The sequence below is a fragment of the Budorcas taxicolor genome, chromosome 3 (assembly GCF_023091745.1).
Source record: "Budorcas taxicolor isolate Tak-1 chromosome 3, Takin1.1, whole genome shotgun sequence".
NCBI lineage: Eukaryota > Metazoa > Chordata > Mammalia > Artiodactyla > Bovidae > Budorcas > Budorcas taxicolor.
The window spans coordinates 48,950,019-48,972,134 of record NC_068912.1 but is presented as its reverse complement, the minus strand read 5'-3'; the positions used below and the strand labels follow the sequence as shown (position 1 = coordinate 48,972,134).

General features: G+C 41.2%; 2 protein-coding genes across 2 annotated transcripts in view; one reads left to right on the top strand and one right to left on the bottom strand.

Moving 5' to 3' along the window:
* SLC44A3 (solute carrier family 44 member 3) overlaps positions 1-10,630 on the top strand; it is an 83,107-nt gene extending 72,477 nt beyond the window's left edge. Inside the window, exons 13-15 of the mRNA XM_052637614.1 lie at positions 6,663-6,800; positions 9,187-9,423; positions 10,535-10,630. Of these exons, the coding sequence (XP_052493574.1) occupies positions 6,663-6,800; positions 9,187-9,423; positions 10,535-10,630 (471 nt within the window). The remainder of the gene's footprint in view (positions 1-6,662; positions 6,801-9,186; positions 9,424-10,534) is intronic.
* Positions 10,631-12,613: 1,983 nt separating this feature from the next.
* CNN3 (calponin 3) overlaps positions 12,614-22,116 on the bottom strand; it is a 30,044-nt gene continuing 20,541 nt past the window's right edge. The window contains exons 2-7 of the mRNA XM_052637147.1: positions 19,099-19,220; positions 18,824-18,890; positions 17,895-18,032; positions 17,418-17,534; positions 15,249-15,395; positions 12,614-13,716 (exon numbers count right to left, since the gene is read on the bottom strand). Of these exons, the coding sequence (XP_052493107.1) occupies positions 13,375-13,716; positions 15,249-15,395; positions 17,418-17,534; positions 17,895-18,032; positions 18,824-18,890; positions 19,099-19,220 (933 nt within the window). The 3' untranslated portion in view covers positions 12,614-13,374. The remainder of the gene's footprint in view (positions 13,717-15,248; positions 15,396-17,417; positions 17,535-17,894; positions 18,033-18,823; positions 18,891-19,098; positions 19,221-22,116) is intronic.

Below are 22,116 nucleotides of genomic sequence, written 5' to 3'. Positions count from 1 at the left end.
TCCCTGCTGTATAGCTTTGTGGGGAAACACTGGGGTGAAGTCCACGTGATATTAGCAATGGTTATTTCTGAGGGGAGGAGTCAGAGTAACTTTTTCTTGCTTTCTTGTTTGTCTCTATGTTGATTGATTTTCTTTAAAGACAAGCATGCAAATGATAGAGCCATTCTTCTAAAAAAATAAGCAAAAGGAAAATACATTTTAAAGGAGCAAACAGGACCACACTGCCTCTGTGTGTGTGTGTGCGTGTGTGTGTGTTAGTTGCTCAGTCGTGTCCGACTCTTTGCAACCACAGGCTCCTCTGTCCATGGAATTCTCCAGGCAAGAATACTAGCACCTGGCTTTACTGGCAGTATCAGGCCCCAGCCAAGGCAAGTTTCTTCCTCACCCGCCTCCCGCTCCCAACCCCGAAGGGTCTGGCAGGTTTCCCCACTCCCCATCTCCCTGGACTTGAGTAACTGGTGAGCAGTGAACTCCTGGACGGATCCGAGCGGCAGATGCCAGGCCCGGAGGCTGTGCCCCTTCTTCCTCAGCATGTGTTTATGATAAAGACGGAGCTGAGAGGAAAGTCACTTGCGATGGTTCCTACAAGTCTCACCAGAAAGGACCAGGACGGCTCTGGGCACAGATTTCACTGTATTTCTTTCAGTCCCTCGGAAAGCATGAACACCAGTGTTATTTATTCATCATCCAGTGTCTCGGGTTTGTTTTCATAGTTCTTGTTTTATTTTGAGTTAATAAATATCAGGATTTTGTGAGGAAGGCACTCCAGAAATAAAGCTGACTATTCACGGCAGGGCTTTTGGCAAACGCCTTTCCTCCTGTGCAGAGGGAAACTGTTTACCTTTCTGAAGAGTCAACAGAAGCTCGGGTTCACAGTTCCGCCACCAGAAGAAGGGCCCGCTTCAGTTTCATAGGCGGACTAATGGCTGCCCTTCGCTGATGAAGGACGCAGAGTGGACTGGGCTGGCTTCTGGCTTGAGTTAAGGAGGGAAAATGTGCTTTCTGTGTAAAAGCTGCAATTCTTGGACAACTCTCAGAGTGAATCAAAGAAATAATCCAACTTTTCTTTTGCCTAAAATTACACTTTAATCTCTTTCCTTTCTCTTCAAAAATAAGAATTCTCTGTGAAATGGGAATAATATACCCATGGTGATTATTTCACTGAGTTGTGGTGAGAAGCACATCAAGCAACATGATGGCAGGAGGGTGCCTGGTCCACTTTGAAGTGCTGTACCAACATGAAGCATCTCTAGCGAGAACCTGAGAGCGAGTGTTAGTGTGAAGTGACATTACTCAGTGGGGCTGGTGAGCCAGTCTGTGGAGGCAATGTTAACAGGAACCCAGCCTCTTTCTACTAACCCATCCTGCCACATCCTTGGGTCTTTTTAATGATATGTCTCCTGAGAGCACCACTTTATTATTTTGAATCTTTTGGAAGGAAGCACCAAGTACAGCTCAAAGTAAATGTTTTCCTGATGGGCCTGAATGAGTCAGAGGTCCGTTTCTTGTAAGTGATGCAGTGTTGGTTGCATGCGTGTGTCAGGGGGTATGCTACCCAACCTCTCTGCGCTCTAGTTCTCATCATCCACTTGTGGTTGCTAAGAGGATTAAATGTTTTCAGAGGAATACAGAACAAGGCCTAGCACATAGTATGTACTCTGTGAGTGCTTGCCGTTTTCAGTTATTTATTTACACACAGAAGTTGCACACCTGCCTACGGATAGCAAAAGAAAAAAAAAGGCCACAGGAACAAATTAGGAAGCTGCTTCCAGGTTTCTGGCAAGCAGACATATCCCTAAGGCATCCCTTGAAGTGGGGCAGAGGCGGGCAGAGTACCTGGCATGAGTTTAATTCCTCATACTCTTATTTTCTGCCCACAGAAGAGTTCATTTTGGGGGAAGCTGGCCCCTGGTTTCTGATAGTTAATGATACCAATGTGCTCAGTTTGAGTAGTCACAGTGTGTGGCAGGAAGGGGGACCCCTTCCAGGGCCTGAAACTGGGCTCTTGTCTAACACTCAGAAACAAATTGTCCATGGAGACACATGTGCTGACAAAGCAAGAGATTTTATTTGGAAAGGGTGCCCGGGTGGAGAGCAGGAGGGTAAGGGAACCCAGGAGAACAGCTCTGTCACATGGCTTGCAGTCTCGGGTGTTATGGTGATGGGCTTAGTTTCCGGGTTGTCTTTAGTCAATCATTCTGACTCAGAGTCTTTCCTGGTGGTGCACGCCTTGTTCAGCCAAGATGGATGCCAGAGAGAAGGATTCTGGGAGGTGGTCGGACATGTTGGTGTATCCTTTTGTTCAAAAGGATACACCAACTCTTCCGGTTGGTGGAGGCTTATTAGTTCCATGTTCCTTACCAGGACCTCCTGTCATAAAACAACTCATGCAAATGGTTACTATGGTGCCTGGCCAGCGTGGGCGGTTTCAATCAGTTGCTTCCCCTAACAACTGGGCATTAGGTACAACTCAAGCAGAGCCAGGAGGCCCAGTGGAGGTGTCTGGGGGCCCCCCAAAGGCTTTGGTGAGAATGAGCTTTGGGAGGTGCAGGACTTTCTGGCTCAACAGAAGAGGGTGAGAAGAGATCTGCCCTGAGCCTTCACGGGGCAGCTTCCAGAAGCACAGACTGTGCCTTCCTGTCCTCCCCCTTGCTCCACAGCATGACGCTTCAGCCCTGCTGAAGTCCGGGTCTGGGGGAGTCCCAGCGCACTTCTCTGCTTGACCCCTGAGTCTCACTTCACTGTCTCCTGCTGCGCCTTGGCCCCATGTACCCCCGTCCCCTGCAGGAAGCCAGCCCAATGCCAGTTCTATGACATCTTCCACCCCTTCCCCTCCCCCATGAGCCCTCCTCCCCTCACCTTTGGCTGGGTTTCCACTCCACTATCCTGCTCTCTCACTGGAGCTTGAGTTGTAGCTCATTATTCACAAGTCCTCCCAGCATACAAGCCCCCCCTCCACACCCTCCCCTGCAGCTTGTGACAGACCCTGGTGGACCGTCCATGAGAGTCTGAAAGCTAATCCACCTGTACCTGCAGGGAGTCCTCAGTCCCAGGCAAGAGAGTGACAGTGGGACCTAGTGTTGAGGTGTCAAGTGGGTAAACCTTCCTTGTATTGATTTTGTGTTTTTGTGGGTTCCATCTCAAGGCATAGACACGTCCAGTTGTTCAGCCATGCTAAAGAAGCATGCACACTGAATTTTGTCTGGTAATAAAAGCCTGGTGCCACTACCTCGTTTTTTCTTGTTTCAGGATCTCATGATTAACCTTGACCACCAACACAATGTATTCTCGGTTCCTTATTGTATCAATTCTTTCCTAACGTGTTGTTAGGGTCTACAGATCACTTTAGCATTCTGTCATCCCAGGAAGATGCCAGTGCTCCAAGCCAAGACTTACAGCACTGGACACTTACTGCCATCCAGCTTCCAGTTGCCTGACAAGGAAACACTTCTCAGAATAAGCACAAATTAGCTACTGCTGAAACTGCAGAAATTTTCAATCCATATCCTGTATTGTTAGTGATTCTTCCCTCCCCCAGCTCCTCATTCAGCCATTAATTCTAGGTCTCTCTGCAGCACGCAGGGTTGAACCTTGTGGTAAAATACTAGTGGTGCAGTAGCGGCAGGAAGGCATATATATAATTTCCCTGTCAGAGTGGTTTTAATGCTCTCTTTCATCGGGCATGATACATTAAAGAAAAGATAAATGGTTACGGGCCCCCAAGATCTGTGGAGTCAACACATGTGTGAGAAAGTACCATTTTAACATTTAATTATTTTAGCCAAGGAATAAAATCTATTTTTATTGCTTATGAGCAGTGGTGCTAAACTGACTACAAGGCTGTGATCTGTAGGAAAAGGAAATCTTGACAGAAATTGTATACCCAGCCTGATACAGGGAGACCACCAAGAACCGCAGTTTAAGAGGAGACGTGGAGGGGTGGGGGCTGAGGACAGAATCCAAAGAAAGAGGCCGAGTGGCGTGTGGCCCTGCTGCTGAGCAAGATCATGCGGGGACCTGGGGTGTCATCTGGGAAGCAGGTCCTGTCTCTCCTGGGTCCCTGCGAATGTGAGGGATTAAAGCCTACAGATGAAAAAACCGCCGGTCCTTTCCAAACCTCAGTGCTTAAAGAATGGCCTCTGTGTTTCCCAGTTGTAAATGAGATCATCATTGGTGAGGTCTGGAGGAAAATAACCACCCTCTATTACATGCTTTCTATGTGCCTGTGCTTTGCTAAATGCTTTACAGGGAAAATGTTCTTTAATCCTCCCAACAGCCCTTTGCAGTAGGTGCTATAATTCATTTTATAGATCAGGACATTGAAGACTGACAAGGGGGTAAATCAACCAAAACTGACAGCCAGTCAGTGGTGAAGACTGAAGACTGGGACTTGGACCCAGAGATTACCTGCCGACAGGGCCTGTGCTTACCTTAAGCACCATGCTTTTAAAATAGCCTTTGACAGTGTCATATCCAGAAAGTTAGAATGAAAAAAAAAGCTCCCTGATGTTCCAGAGCACTTGGGGCAATGCCTTTGACCTTGGTTTTCAGTCTGTAAAAGACTGATTCCGTCATTTACCTACCTGCCCCGCACGTATGTCTTCAGGATGTTGAGTTGGTGGTGAGGGCTCTGAGAATCTTATATGATCACAGATGCTTAATCAGATAATGAGCAATGCATTTTCATATCACTTCTGAAGACTTAAGTCCTCAAACTAGTGGACTTAAGTCTGCCAACTGCCAGTCTGAGATTTTAAACGTGAATTTTACATGCATTTGTTGTAAGTCGGAAATCCAAAGTTCTTTGTGGAATACCATTAAGGCGCTTCTGCAGGGACCTCATCTGACATCTGACGGAGAATATCCTGCTGAGGCAGGCAGGGTGCCTTCCCTGGGGAGGTGAATACCCAATCTTTCATCTTTGAGAACCAAATATTCCTTTCTAGTTGACCGTGGGGAAGAGGGAATTACCAAGAGAGGGTGAGTTAGGATGCAGGTGTGCAGCAAGGCGATTCAGCTGTGCATGTACATGGACTTATTCTTTTTCAAATCTTTTCCCATTTGGGTTGTTACATAATATTAAATGAAGTTCCATATGCCACACAGTGAGTCTTTGTTGCGTGTCCATTTTAAATATAGCAATGTATACATAGCCAAAAAATAAAAGATAATTCCACGGCCTTGCTCCCCTTCTCCTCTGTAACTCGCTCTGATTAAGACGTGCACCACTGGGGGCTGGATTACTGCAGCAGACTCCAAGTTGGTTTCTTTACGGTGTTTTGAATGGGTGTATGGAAGGATTAGCTTTATATCATGAAATAAAACTTTCATCCTTTAAGCCAAAAGGAAAGGCAAAACCGAAGCAGGTAATATTCGCAGGGAAGTTATAAATTATTGTAAACTGGCAGTGCAAGTAGCATTTTAAAGGTTTCAGGGGAAATGTAAATAGATGGCTTTGAAATTACCATATAGTTATAAGGAAAAGGTACTTTGGAAAAATGACCCAAGAAATCTCATATGAACACATACACCCACTTGTCCTCTTCGATTTAGTAATCCCATTTCTGGAAATGTATCCTTAAGAAATGATCCAAAATTCATGAAATTAAGATGTTCCTTGCATAGTTTTTTATAATAGCAAATATTTCAAATAGTTTAAATATGTCCTAGCTACATATGTGCATGCATATACACACTCCTGATATAAATGTATTTATTAAAAATTAGAATAATAAAAGTCAAGGAGAAACATGAAGATGCTTATTTCCTATGTAGCGTAAGTCAGATATATAACAATGGCACTGCACCATTTAAACTGTATGTCTTTCCACTTCTAGAGTTTCTGTCCCATTTGTCTTCTACTCTGCCTCTTCATGTTTCATACCATACTGTCATTCTTTATGATCACTCTTCCTTCAGTCTCCTTAACATCTTAAACATACTTCTTCGAATGCTTTATTTCAGATTGTTCTCAAGGTGCAGATTCTCTTGGTGGAGGCTCTGTTCATTTCCTTGAGTCTCCTCATAAGTTTTTCCTGCGAACACTTAGTCTTCTTCAAGTATGGTTATCTGTGGGGCTCCACCATTCCCTGGCCTGGGGGATATGGTTTCCTCTGCTTCTGCCCAGACCCTAGTCATTTCAGGGGTCCCAGGCAGAAGTTGCATTTCTTGACCAATTTCCTTGAATGACTTAGTATAAATTCTGTGATTGTGCAGACAGTTCAGTTTCCTGGCATGGGCCTGAGCAGTTTCTTACCCACAAGGGGTCCAACCCCAGCCCCTCACTCCTACAGCCCTTACCTGATTCCCTGCCCACTGCGTCCCTGTGGTTCAGTGCTCCCGATCAGGCAGGGTCTGCTTTGTGTCTAGTACCTAAACTTCTTTGCCCTCAAACTCTGCTATGTATATGCATAACTGTATAGTTATGTAGCACTTGTCACTTAATCTACCGTATTGACCAGAAATATTTCTTTTCCATTTACTACAATTATGTGAAAATATATGTGCATATATTCCAGAGACTGAAAGGGACTTTGAAATGACTGTTATGGGTAGAGATAGTGGGTTTATAGTAATTATTTTGCATATATTCTGTACTGGCATTGTATTATTTTTAAAACAGTAAAGCTCATCATGTTTTTAACTATTGTCTTTTATTTCAGAATGCATACACTACAACTGCCATTAATGGGACAGATTTTTGTACATCAGCAAAAGATGCTCTCAAACTCTTATCCAAGAATTCAAGTCATTTTACATCTGTTAACTGCTTTGGAGACTTCATAATTTTTCTAGGAAAGGTAGGATATCTTAACTAAAATAGTAAAGTAACTTGGGATCCAAAAATTAAGCCATACAACATGACTTTGACGGAGAACTGTTTCCTGAGTGCTTACTCTGTGCTGGGCCTCATCCTCTCATTTAATCATCAATCCTGTGAAGTATCTCTGTTTTACAGGTGAAGAAACTAGGGCTTAATAGTTTGGCTAGGATTTCACAGTAGCTTGAGTCAGGATTCAAATCTTGGTTTTACTCTTAGCTATTATCCATTGTGATCCCACTTTTTCATATCTAGAATGAAGACTCTATGACTTCAGAGAATAAATGTTTTATAGAGGTTGTCATAAAAATATATGAAAATTGGAACTTCCCTGGTGGTCCAGTGGCTAAGACTCTACGCTCCCAATGAAGGAGGCCTGAGTTCAATCCCTGGTTACGAAACTAGATTCCACATGCTACAACTAAGACCCAGAAGAGCCAAATAAATGAATAAATATTTTTTAAAAAAAAATGTATGGGCATAGTGTTAAAACCTGATGAAATGTCTACATTACTAAGAGCATTAATTTCCTAAATATACAGAATTATTGATATCTCAGATGGAGCCAGTTGCATTCCTGCTGTCGTCTTTTTCTAAGGAGTTGTATGTCATCTTGTGAAAACCTCATCTTTCCTACCTACAAACTAAAACTAACATCCCCTTTCCAGGTTGTAGGTTAGAGTCCCTGAAGTAGAAGTAGTACTCCAGCCCCTTCTTGACCATGCCTCAGGTTGAAGGTTCTTTACACTGGCTAGCGTCTCTCTCCGTGTAGTTGTCACTCACTGGGCTTATTTCTGCACACACCTGTTTGCTTCGTCCTACTTCCACCTGACTGCCTTTCAAATTCTTGGAATTTCACAGACAGTTTCACAGACAGACATCCTGACCCTCCTTCCACATCTTCACTTTTCTAAGCTAGCCATCCGTGCCCCTCCAGCCATGCCTCCGCAAGGACAGGAATGCCGGTGGCTCTCGTGGCCCCAGAGTGAATGAGCTCTAGTCTCCACTTGTGCCAGTGCCAAACACGGGGACTCGTGACTCCTTGTTTAGCACTGTGTGCTCCTGTGGCATTTGGCGTATGTCTCCAGCGCATCACTGTCATAATGCCGTCAGGAACAAGTCAGAACACGCTTGGATTTCACAGGTGTGTGCTAATTGCATATATATTTGAAGGCACAGCTGGGTCCCAGAGACTTTTCGTGTGACAGTACTCTAGAAGCACAAACTGATTATGCCTTTTAAAACAGCCTAATAATCCAAGTTGTAGTTGTATCTAAATGGATAATATTGTTTACATTTGCTTGGTAGGGTTGCGGGTGATACATTTTGTAATAGCTACTTCCAAAAATTTTTATTAAGAGGTTTCATTTTTATAACAGACTTGTGTTTTACTTTAGGCAGTAATTCATTTTCTTGTATTTCTCAAAAGGAACACATAATTACAGATGGTTTTTTTTTAATGAAGTGGCATGCAGATTCACATCCATCTTTATGGATATCCAAGCACAATGACGGTTTATGGATATCCAAGCACAATGAAGGCTCCAGGGGGTTCCATTTTGTCTGGTAAAGAATTAGGTTCTTCACGGCCTATAATCATTTCCTGGAAATATAGCAATTACATATAGCAAAAGCCTATTATCCTATTATCCCTGTACCAGCACTGGAAAGCCCATCCACTTTAATCCCCAGGATAAAAGCAATCGCACGTTTAACTACAGTACATCCACTCAATGGATTGATGCATGATTGTTTTTTAAAAATGAGGGTGTATTAAAAAAACTGTTCTAATGAAGATGGTTATTGTAGTTTTTAGTAAAAGAAAAGAAAGCAGACTAAAAATTTTGTGAGGTACCATTGTTGTTTAGTTGCTCAGTGGAGTCCGACTGTTTTGTGACCCCATGGACTGTAACCTACCAGGCTCCTCTGTCCATGGGAATTCTGCAGGCTGGAATACTGGAGTGGGTGGCCATTTCCTTCTCCAGGGAATCTTCCCGACCCAGGAATCAAACCTGCACCTCCTGCAATGGCAGATAGATTCTTTACCACTGAGCCAACAGGGAAGCCCTGAGGTACCATTACATCTACATAAATAAAAAAAAATTAGGCATAGATAAAATGAAAGTATATATACTCTTCCCATTCTCCAGATTAACTGGGGTTTCTTTTGGTATCATCATAGCTTTTCATTTTTTCTTCTTCCTATATTACTGAATCCAGTTTTCTGACAAGTACTCATTATAGGAAGGCATATACACCCCCACATATGCACATATATGAAACTATTGCTTATCCCTGACAAAAATCTTTTCTACAATATCCTAACCAATTTATAGATATTTTCAACAAACTCTTGTTTTGGACAGGTGTTAGTGGTGTGTTTCACAGTTTTTGGAGGACTGATGGCATTTAACTACCACCGTGTGCTTCAGGTGTGGGCAATCCCACTGCTCTTGGTTGCTTTTTTTGCCTACTTAGTAGCCCACAGTTTTTTATCTGTGTTTGAAACTGTGCTGGATGCACTTTTCCTGTGTTTTGCTGTTGATCTGGAAACAAATGATGGATCCTCAGAAAAGCCCTACTTTATGGACCAAGAATTTTTGGTAAGTAAACATCTCATTTCCTTTTTCAACCTCCATCCTCATAATCTCAAAAGTGTTTAAGACTCGCACATAAAGGAGGCTGGTACCCAGCTTATTTTCTCTCCCAGGTAGGCAGGCTCTGTGAGCTTCCACAAGACCCAAATGTCCTGAGAGTGAGATTTGCGTTGTATTTTCTGAGGCTGATCCCACCTCCCTTATTGAAACCTTCCTGGAGAAAAGTGAAGCTGAACAATTAAGCACTTAGTAAATGACCCAGGGTAGAAGGTATTTTGGGTGCAGTAGCCATCCAAGTCCCTACTGGTCTTAATGGCTTATTTTGGCCTTTTGTATGGTCCGGAGCTTTCACAGTTGATCTTTTTTCTAAGGTATTTTTGCATCCCCAAATATCATGTCATACCAGTTGTATTTTAGGGAACGCCCACTCTCATGGAGACCAATCACCTTCAAGGCCACTATTGACAGATCTGTGATTCTGAGGCCCTTTGTTAACCAGGGCACAAGGTTGAGAAAAGCCACACCCTCAGTAGAGCCCCCATCCTATCTGGAAATAGCAGGCAGCTGTTCCCAACAGCTTTTGCAACACAGTTGTTGCATATTTGCCTTATCCTGTGTAGACAGGGATATTTTAACAGCTGAATGAATCTTCTCATCTCTTTCCGTTGTCTCTGTCAAGTAACATTTTAACAATTTTCTTTCACTCGATTACCATAAAATCTAGGCATTAAGGCCCTTCTGCTTTGAAACAGAGAATGCAAAGCACTCCTTAGTCCAGCCAGGCACTGATGTTTAAAAACACTTCTATAGTTTCATAAATAAGTGTATCATTCTCCCAACAGATCATAAAAATACAACACTTTAACATATTTGGTATGTATCCCAAAGAACGTGCTTCTTATGGTTGTTCTTATGGTATTAGGAAGTTAACTAGGTCTCTTTCTATAATTTACACTTTTTTGATTAAAAACCCACTTTGAAATCTACCCCCCAAGATATTTTAGTTCAACAGGGAAAACTTTAAGGACAAAATTCCCCAAAATGATATGGCCATGTAAATGACTGCCAATCAGTGTGGATACAGAACACTGGTCTAACTCGTTCTTTTATTTTTCAGGATTTTGTAAAAAGGATCAATAAATTAAACACAAGGGCACAGAGAAACAAGAACTCATTAACAAGCGAAGAGGGAACAGAACTCCGGCCATTGTGAGATAAGTGCCCATCAGGTATTTGTACCTGAAAAAGTTTCCTTCTCCTAAGAGCTGTGCGCAGAATAAACGATAAGGCCCAATGTGGCCCCAGTTCTTTGCCACTGTTTTTGTCCCCATTGTTTGACCACGTTACAACACTAGAACCACAGAAAAAGTATGCAACCTTTTTTGTACCAAATGAGACTGAAAAATCTTTTAAGACCTTGTTTATGAGGTCAATTAAAAAAAAAAAGCACATTATGTAAATACTCATTTCAGCGCACCCTGAAAAGGACTTCCTCACTCACAATCAATAAACCTTGGCAGAAATCTCTGGAATATTGCCCTACTACAGAGAACTTCTTCCTAATCCTCCACTCCTGGAAATGAGCTATGTATGTTACAGCTTTTCGAAGCACAATTCTTCAATTTAGGGACAATTAAAACCAAAAGTGTAACTGGAACTACCACCTGATGGGCATGGCATAGAATAGGCACAAGTTTAATCAGATGTGAAGTTAAATTTTGTTCAAAGTACAAGGCCACCTCGTAGAAATGAGCAAACGTTCTGCATAAGTGGTTTCCAAGCCCGGCCCACCTGAGGACTGCCTAGAGGAAGATTTCAAGTTCTGCCTGGACCCAATTCCCAGGTTTAGATTCAGTGGTGGGTAGAGAAATGGGGGGAGGGGTGTCCTTGGGCTGTTTTTCCTTTTTAAAGCTTTAAACAAATAGGAACATCTAACATATTAATGGGCAGCCTTGCTTCAACTAGATGAACAGGTAAACAGAATTACCCACTCTCCTAACAGGACAGGCAGTCTGGCTTATTTGGCAGGGCAAACAGTGAATATGTTTCCCTAAACCCCTCTTCACGGAGGGCAGAAAACTGCCGCGGTGGCTCAGGTCTCCTATAACAGATGCAGATAATGACTTTTCCCTTAAACAGCACCATCGAATTAGTTGAACTCGTCTCCTTTTAAGAAAAGGATTTACAGAGCAGTTTCTCTGAAGCGTAAAACTTAGTCATTGTTGTGTGATGAGCAAGTCAACTGGGCTGCTTTTGTGGGTACAGACACCCCTATGTCCTCATTATCTGCCTCAGCGAAAAACAAGCAGGCACGGTTCACCCCCAGGCCTGAGAGAGCCAGTGCTATCGGAGGAAATCACTTGGCTGAGAAAACATCTGAAAGTATGTTAACCACCTGTCTCTTCTTCATGATTGGATTTTTTTTATCATTACAACACTTAGATGTTCGACCTCCTCCATGTCATAACCGAAGGTTGCTGCTGCTGCTGCTGCTCAGTCGCTTCAGTCATGTCCAACTCTGTGCAACCCCATAGACGGCAGCCCACCAGGCTCCCCTGTCCCTGGGATTCTCCAGGCAAGAATACTGGAGTGGGTTGCCATTTCCTTCTCCAATGCATGAAAGTGAAAAGTGAAAGTGAAGTCGCTCAGTCGTGTCCGACTCTTAGCAACCCCAAGGACTGCAGCCTACCAGGCTCCTCCATCCATGGGATTTTCCAGGCAAGAGTACTGGAGTGGGGTGCCATAGGTTTTGCTAAACTTACTATAAACCCTCATCTGTTATTAAACAGCGTGTCCTATTCCTAATCCAGATGTTTCTTAGTATCATTCAGCCTAGAATATAACATAAAATCACCCCACCCCATCCCCAGTGTTTCCCAAGATGATTTTAAGATTTTTCCAAATTGGATTTAGAATGAGGTAGAGGCAGCTGAAGCACAATGGAATAAGCAAAGGGTCAAATGATAGTTTGAATCCTGGGTGGCATTTCCTATGTGCCATGGGCAGGTCCCTTCCTTTTTTTAAGCTTTGTCTAGAGCATTCAGTCCCAGTAATGGTGTGTAGATTCAGTAAAGAAATGTTAAAGTATCTTGTAACAATACCTGGGAAAGAATACTTAAAAAAAAAAAAAGTCTGACTCTACTCATCTGAAATTAGCTAGAAAAATAATCAGCCTGTGGCTCATATGAATGTTCAAAAAAAATATTTATTTATAAAAAATACAATGGGATAGGTTTATGCTGAGAAATGCAGCAATAAATACAGTGGAGGAAAACAGAGCAATTCTACATCGATACATTGGCACAAACAGGAAGAGCAAAGGCACCCCCAGACTTTGATGTCTGCAGGCCGGTTTTGTACATGCTCCTTTTGAAACACCACTCGGAAAAGATCTCGTCGGCTTAGGTAAAAAATAAGTACACATATAATCACAAATGCACACTGATCAGGACTTTATTTAAAAATTAGCAAACAATACTGTAGAAACATTGATATGCAAATTTCTAAAACGCTGCATCTTAAATTTAGTTGGCAAAGACCACATTTAGCTATAAGCATGTTTAGTCTTCCATGTAGAAACAAGATACTAAACTGTAAAAAAAAAAAAAAAATAGCTTCCTATTGTTTGAAAATACCAGTTTAAGTAGAGGACTGTAAAAATGCATAGATTTTTAATGAAAGAATTGACTGTACAAGAGTACTCCCCTTTCACAGTATTCCTTTTTACTTCATATGTGAGTTCCTGGTTATGCTGTAGGATTTAACTGTCACAGCACTAAAAGGCAACTATTTAGGGAAGAGGCAGAAAAAGGAAAAAGGAATGTATGTAAGGCAATAGTTCCTTTAGGTACAATAAGCATAATAGTGTTTTAGGAAGACAAGATAAAAATTACTCAAGGCTAGCTTGGTTCTCACCGAATAAGAACAATGGGCTAAACACTGAGCTCCTCTGTGAACCTAGTAATCAATGCCTTGATCACCATACTGGTAATCTCTGGGGTAGTCATCTTGGTACTCGCCATGATACTCATCTGGGTATTCTGCCTGATAATCACTATCACTGATTTCTGACCCATTGGTTCCTGTTCCTTGGCTTCCGTTGTGAATGACAGGTTCTGTGGGAGCAGCACAGTATTTGGGATCATACACTTGCCGCCCAAGCCCATACACACTCATTCCTTTCTGGGAAGCGACTTTGTTGGTACCCATCTGTAGGGAAATCGTCGAGTTGTCCACGGGCTGTAATGTTAGCTTCTGATCGTAGATGTCTCTTCGGGTACCCGGTGCTAACATTCCCGCCTAGTATTAAAGCATAGCAAAGTCAAAACAGCAGCTAAAATCTTTTCCTGTGAATAGTCTCTAAATTATGAAATGCACATTGAACGTGAACACTAATAACTTTCATTTGGTTCAGGGGTAAAGCTAGCTTACCAAAATATCTCGATGCTGAATCTCTCTTACAAACTAATATTCATTGGCTTTCAAGCCAGGTCAGTCCTTCCCTTCAAGTCCTTGCTCTGCTATAACACTGCTCTGTGGCCTCAGACAAGTTAATTTACTTTCAGTTTTAGGGTTCTCAGGCACAAGATGGAGACAATACCACCTACTTTGTGCCCAGGGAGAAGACTGGGCACAAAGAATAGAAAAACCCGGCATAATGCTGGCATACCTAATAGTTATACCTGAATGCCTACTATGACCATACACGCTATCCAGGTTACCAATTTCAAAAGTCTGTAATACATTGAACAAAAATCACACTGGAATAGGAAACGGCAACCCACTCCAGTATTCTTGCCTGGAGAATTCCATGGATAGAAGAGCGGGCTACAGTCCATGGGGGTCGCAAAGAGTCAAGACACAACTGAGCACACACGGACACAATGTGTAATATAAAATTCTTACTGCTGTGTAAAGCAAATATCTTTCTCAAAATATTATTACTTAAAAAAAATATTTCACTCTGAGCAGTCCTTAAGGACTTGAGGCTCTGAGGCGCCAAAGAGCCAGCCATCTCAGAACATCTACTCCCCGCCTTTTCACAGGCTGGTAACTCACCTCATCTCTTCATTTATGCCAAGCACATGCTTCAGATTTAATCGGTAAAAAATACCTGAGTGGCAGCTCTGAGACAGAGCCCATCTACAGGACAAGCTCCATAAAGGGCAACAACAGCACGCCTCACGGGGTCATGATGAAACGCTTCCCCAAACCTTATCCCCACTCCTGCTGGACATGAGACGTGTCCTGCTCTGATGTAAGTCACGGGTACACCTCCTTGCGAGGTACTGGTGACCTGTTTTTCACAGGAAATACTTCCATCGTGCATAGTGTTAGAATACTATTAATAGCATTCTCCTTGCGCTGCTTTCCATCCACTTGTTCACACATTTACCAGGTTGCTAGCTAGTTGTAAAATAGTTGTTATAGATAGTAAAATAGCTAGTTGTAGATAATTTTACCTACCAAGTTTGTTGAGGGCTCCTTTAAAACTAAGAAGCATTAGAAATAAATAAAAGTCAGAGCAATTCACTTGGATTTGGAGCAATAACACTGTAAAAAAAAGTATCTTTTTCTTCTGGTTTGGTAGAAATGCCAGCTATTCTTACTGCTGTTAACAGCCGTGGGCCACACGGTACTTATGTGGCTACAGAAAAGGCCCTTTGATCCTTTTGCTTTCTCAGCAAATCTTACTTTCCTCAAGGAGTATACTCTATATATATCGCACAAAAATAACCACTTTGAACTTGGTTAATAAGAATAAGGTTAAGTGTGAATTTAAATGGCCCTTTTGTACTCTCTGAAACAAGAATAATCAAGGTATCACTTACCTGGCTGGCTCCTTTGTTGGTGCCCATTTGCAGGCTAATTGTGGTCTGATCAAAAGGTTTGTCAGTTTGCATTTTGGGATCATAAAGGTGCCTCCTCGTCCCATAGGCTGTCATACCTGCTTGGCTGGCGCATTTGTTGGTTCCCATCTTTTAAGTTAAAAATAAAATCACTAATTATCAGAAGTCAACAATCTATCTGACACAACCAAACTTTCTGTTCTGCTAAAAAAGATTTCTTAGAAGGGACGCCATTGACAAGTCCCCTCCAGAGCTGAGGTTGCCATTAACTAAATACAAAACCTTTATGCTTTTACAAATAAAATTTTAAGGTGCTCATTTGCAAAAGAAAAATTTCAAAGACTTCATTGGATATAAAACCTCACAACATAATCAGATAAAAATGTGCACATAGGAAGAGGACAGACACACACAAAATTACGACAATGGCAGAATTGTGAATAATTTCCTATGCTACTCTTTCCCCCACACTCTGTAGCACAGGCAACCAAATTAAGGAGTACCTGCTTCAGCCACTTAAAGGGACAGAGTAATCTCTGGCTCAACAACATGCTTTTCTACTCCAGATGTGTTTTGTATAAAATGTGATAGTAAATGCCAGGTGTCTTGTCTGGCAGCTTAGCAAGGGCTTAAGTGTCATTAAAATCAACATTTTTAGGGGAAAAAAGCTATATTTTATATCTCTAATTCACATATCATTAGACATAGAGAGGCAGAATGAAGAGTTTAAATTCAACCATGTTCAGAGAAAATTTTAACTTTTCTTCTCCACTGTGAGTAACATGGCTTCAGGGCTAACCAGCATACCCTGTTCTAGTTGGGGACACATTTCTACTGTTGGGCTTTTGTCCTTAAAAACAATGATCTATTAAAGGAAAGCTGTATTATTACAAGTCAAACCTGTTTATTGGAGAAGATAAAAAATATAAGCAAAAAGGAAAGGGGGGAAAATCACTATAGTTCTAACCTTTAGACATTCTCTTGTGTATCTTGTTTCTGTGTATATATCCAGATACATATACGTATAAATACACACACACACACAAATATGCACGTGCATTTTAAAAATAAAACTAGGATCAAGCTGACAGTATTTTATAATCCTGATTTGTTTTCCTTAATCTTTGAACTCTTATCATCTTTTCATTACTATTTCCATTTACGGAGTTATCGTATTTTTTTTGAGTAATCAGTTATCATAATTTAAATAACTGATTACTGGAAATTCATATTTCCAGTTTGGAAATTCATATTTGTAATCTCTCACCATCAGTACAATTTTGTACTGTGTAAAAAAAAAATTCATCGTCAGTTATACTCCAATAAAGCTGAAATTAATGAACAGATCCACCTCATTTGACTCAATCAACAGAGAGGCATTGTGTCTAAAAGGATCAGATAGAAAAGCCCTCAGCATACTAGGCATTTAGCAGTGGTGTTTTTGTGACATTCTCTGAGAGAACAACATAAAGGAAAAAAATACCTGAATGAAGAACTCCCCAGGACTGACAAACCATGCTTTAGGGTAAATAAATGACTGGCTTTGAGGTTTTGTAAAATTGCTTCATTTGGTCAATAACATTTAGGAATTTATAAAATATGTTTTCTTGGAAACTAGGACAATGTAATTAGGACTAAAAAAACATTTCCTGGAGAAACAATTACCAAGTCAGAGGACATGTCTGAGGTTTCTTCTAAAACCATCATCGTCTAATCGGCTTTAAATGGAGAAAAATTGTATAAGCCGCAAAATGTATATATCTATTCCTTACTTATAAGAGACACTTTGGATGGTAAAAAATAATAAACAATACCACATCACTGTTGTTTAGTCACTAAGTCAGCTCCGACTCTTGCAACACCATGGACTGTAGCCCGCCAGGCTCTACTCTCCATGGGATTCTCCAGGCAAGAATGAAAAAGTGAAAGTATTAGTCGCTCAGTCGTGTCCAACTCTTTGCGACCCCATGGACTGTAGCCCTCCAGGCTCCTCTGTCCATGGGATTCTCCAGGCAAGAATACTGGAGTGGGTTGCCATTTCCTTCTCCAGGGGATCATCTTGATCCAGGGACTGAACCCAAATCTCCTGCATTGGAGGTGGATTCTTTACCACTGAAGCCACCAGGGAGGTCCCAATACCACATTACTCACCTGCAAACCAATTACACTCTGGCCAGCTTTTAATTTTCCTTCATCAAAACGTCTTGTTTGTTTTTCTGCATACTTAACTCCAATGTCAATGGTTGTATGGAATCCTTTTGTTTTGGCCTACACAGAAATATGCACACTAACTGAAAAGGAACACTTACACAGAGATTCTGCCAACAGAGATTTACAGAAGGAACAACAGAGAAACTATATGGTCCATAGATAAAGGTTAAGTTCGGTAAGACCCAAGCTTGTGGTGAAAAAAATATCTACGGCCACTCAGACTACACTAGAGATCTCTGAAATGTGAGTACTCTAATTAAGCTATCCAGTATTAGGCAGCTGATGTCAGCAGCCTTTCTCCAAAGCTAATAATTACAGAGAGACAGGCCTAGCCTGAATTCCCATGAGGGCAAAGACGCAATTAATCACCAATGTAGTAGGGATTTCTTTAAACAGCCATTAAAGACATACACGTACCAGACCTGCAAGGGCCACCAACGTAGTCTGAACCTGGGTCATGTTTCCATTCTCAAAAAGATCATTTGCTTCAAATATGTCATGTGGCTTCATGCCATAAGCCTGAATAGCTTTAATAAAGTTGCCGATATTCTCCAACTATTAAAAAAAAAAAGCATATAACTTTTGGAGCTAAACACTGACATTCATATTATCTAGGAATTTTAAGTCTTTATGACTAAATACAAGATGCAAGGCAGAAAGCTACTTGGCAAGGATTCATGACCAGATACATAGTAAGTGTAGCTCTCTTAGAAAAAGGGAAAGAGTATTTCATAGTAGATTACATAATGGTCTTTTTAAGCAGTCAGGGTTTTTCTTTAAAGTCAAGACCTTCCTTACATGTTTTAAAGAATTCAGTGTCTGAACTATCCAAGACTGGAATTTTCTTTCTCAAATGGTACAAAATTATGTTAATGCACAATTTATTGTGTTTAAATGTTAAAAAATATGTGGTTACTAAATGTTTATTCTCATATCTCAAAACATGCTCAAGACAAAAGACTCAATTTTACTTAATCATACACATTCATAACGAAGACTAAGGTTAATACCATGTTCTACGGCCCACCCTTGGTTATGTTAAATATTCCTTGATTTTTCCCTTATTCATCCTGTGGTCTAGGTTGTATTTCTCTGTGTAAGCTGTGTCAACTCCTGAGAGTATACAGACTAAATACAGAATAAGAAAACTTCTAAGCTAAACATCTAAGAATCACAGAACTAATTCTAAGTAATTATGGAAACATTTAAAAAGTAACACTATAAGAGAACCAAATATAGTCATGTGCACAGATTTCTGCTAAATTGTCTATTTAAAAACTATAACCAAGTTCTTGCTGCATAGAGAGTAACCAACTAGAATCAGGGGTTGCTGATTTGGCTGTTACCTGAGGCCAGTTTAACGAGGACTCATTGACCTTCTTCACTGAGCCTGGCTGGAGCTTGTTTATGAGTCTGAAAGGAAAAGCATTAAGTGACAGCGTATTTATTGGAATAACAAACAAAGGAGTGGAATGTAAAGTTGGTCCTTTTAACATCAGTAAAGGAAAGCATTAAAAACATTTGCAGAATATCAAGGTTTTGAGACCCTGGACTGGGCAAGAGGCATGACAGAGGTCACAGGGAGGACTGGAAGAGCAGCCACGTCAGGACCAAGGCTTACTCGCAGAGGATAATGCCGTCTTTCAAGCCCAGCTGGAAGTTGGCGCCAATGCTCATGCCTGTCACCTCTTCTATCCAGTTGCGGAGGTCTTCTTCTGCCTGATGGTCATACTTGGAAGCAATCTGAAATGCAAGTTAACTAACTTTAGAAGTTTCACACTAAAGCACCCAAAGCTGCTGGCTCCTTAATTACTCATTCAGACCATAGCTGTGACCTGAAGTAAATTACCTTCACTGGAGCTCACTGACAAACCCAACCATTTGAGCTTCAGTAACTAATAAAACTTTTGTGATTAAGGAGGTGTCATACAAAACGATGAGCAACACATGGAGGGAAGCTGGGACTGAGAGGGAGAAAATACGGATCAAGCTAAAACAGATTCCCATTCACGACACACAGGAAGTGAGAGGCTAATAGTGTATTTCAATGCGGCATCGGCAATATTAAACATCGAAGATTAAGTCATTAGCTACCACATGAAGTGAGAGAGAGTATGAGGGGCAGGATTCTGATACATGCAACTATTTTACACAATACTGCAACTGGCCAATACCTACCAGTCTAATAGTTTTGTTGCCTCGAAAGTTTGGGTGTTTCTGTGTCTATTTGGCAAAATACACCGCACCCTATGCATATACACACACCTTCCTCACAATAATTACTGTACTTACAGTATAATATTGAAGTTCTGCTTATGCATGGTCTATATCCTATTAGACTCCACACAGGAAGGAAAAGCATTTAATTCACTTTTGGACTCTTAGTAGCCAGCACTGCCTCCAACACCCAACCATTTAATAAGTAAAAGAAAAGTTAACTACTTACAGAATTCAACAATAAATGCAACATTACCAACAAAGATATCTGCTTTACTATCATACATGCTAAAAATAACTGCTAAGAACAGGTTTTAAAAGATCCCTTCATAGTAAAACCATAAACCTGAATTACAAAAAATAATAATAAAATGTAAATATTGTTAAAGATCACATGCTCAAGTTCTTAAGCTGTTCCTTATCCCAGGGTCAGTCCTTAAACAGGCTGGTCAAACAGTTATTAAGGAGAACACAGCTGGGAAGAAGGAAAGATTATGTCATTTTTCTGCTCATTAGCACAGGTGAAACCACAGACAATGCCCAGGGGGATGGCCATCACAGTAAGCTTGGGAGTGAGCTGCAGCATTGATGGAGATGGAAAGAACTGGTAGAAATGTTTGCTTCTATAACATATGACTGAAAGAAATGAGATGGCATGATGACATTTTTGTCATGGAGAGGCCCTTTGAGTTCCAGTCTATCCCAGACACAGAGGAAACCTTTCCCCTCTCCCCCACCACACTGGGGCTTCTGCTCCAGTAATTACCATGTCCTTTAAAAAGACAGGGGCTTCCCAGGTGGTGCAAGTGTCAATGAAGGAGACATAAGAGACGCAGCTCTATCCCTGGGTCAGAAGATCCCCTGGAGAAGGGCAAGGCAACCCATGCCAACATCCTTGACTGGAGAATCCTCATGGACAGAGGAGCCTGATGGGCTACAGTCCATAGGGTTGCAAAAGAGTTAGACACGACTGAAGCTACTTAGCATGCACACATGTTGAGACAGCAGTCCTTATCATCTGCATTGCTCCCCAAATTAGAGAAAAAGCTCAACAGCCTTTGACAAAATAGTAACTTATTTAAGCTGTAGATTTACTTGACCAGCCATCGAAAATGGAAATTCAATGAGTTTATATTTTCATGTTAAGGTAAGTAACACTGTGCAGTGTTTCCTGGATTAAGGTTTGGCTTGGAGATTAGTTTATATGAGATAGTTCAGGCACAATACTGTGTTAACTTCCTGCATGAGGACCCCCAATCCCCCCAAATCACACATCTATCTATTCTGACTTCCTCCCAGTCTGAGTTACAGGGGTATCTAGGTGTGTGAACCGGGAGAAGGAGGTAGTGATGCTCAAAGATTCTGCCTCAGGAACACACAGCCTCTGGTGTGAAGGAGCAAGCCATCTCCTACTATATATACCTCAGACAAATATTCCTGGATAACACATCTCCTCCAACACACCAAATATACCTATTTACGCATGGCACCTTTAGAAAATGGAATAAGTAACAAATTGGAAAAAATTTAAGACTTGGCTCTATTTTCACACTGAAATCCTGTTCTAGGTGGCTAGAAAACAAGTTCTCTCTATATAAATTTGGGGGTAAGGGGAAAATGGACGGAAAAGGACAAGCAAAGAAGAAAACTAGAAAGTAGTGGGATTCTCTAGGCAAGAATACTGGAGTGGATTGCCATTTCCTTCTCCACCTTAAGCACAGCTATGACAAACAATATCTAAGAGTGAGTTGAATTTTTTTCAAAAGCAAAGCACTCTCAACTGGGAGAAGCATTTCAATGAATGAAAGAAACAGAATATCCTAGGCTAGGAGGAGCTCTACCTTGGCTGAAGCCTGGCTCTACCCATTTTGCTAGGGACCACTGGTTAATTCATCTCACTTCTGAATCATTTCCTGTCTACACAGCAGAAAGGCTGAATAAGTGAACCAGGTCTGCTCCCATTCTAAGTTTTCTGTTAAATAATTTGGTTAATCAGCAAAAATTGTAAAGAAATTCTTTCTCTTATGTGAAAATGAATATATACACGTACTGATATAACTGAATCACTTTGCCATACAAGGGAAACTAACAATATTGTTAACTATATGTACTCCAAAATAAAATTTTAAAAGAAATTCTTTCTCTTCATATTTTCAATTGTAGAGATGGAAGTTATGTTGGAGGGGTTTTGTTTTTCTTGCGGGGTGGTGGTGGTAATTCTTAACCGAATCCGACCAATTATTATTCCACCAAAAAACCGTAAAACTATATTTACATTTCCTGTGTTCAAAATGTTTCTGACAGGTTCGGTGCCATGTCCCAAACCACAGAGTGGTTACCGATGTAACATGAAATATCCCAGAAGGAACACCAGAGAGGAATTTTTATCTCCTCTGTTCACTGTTCTTATCAAGAGAGTGAT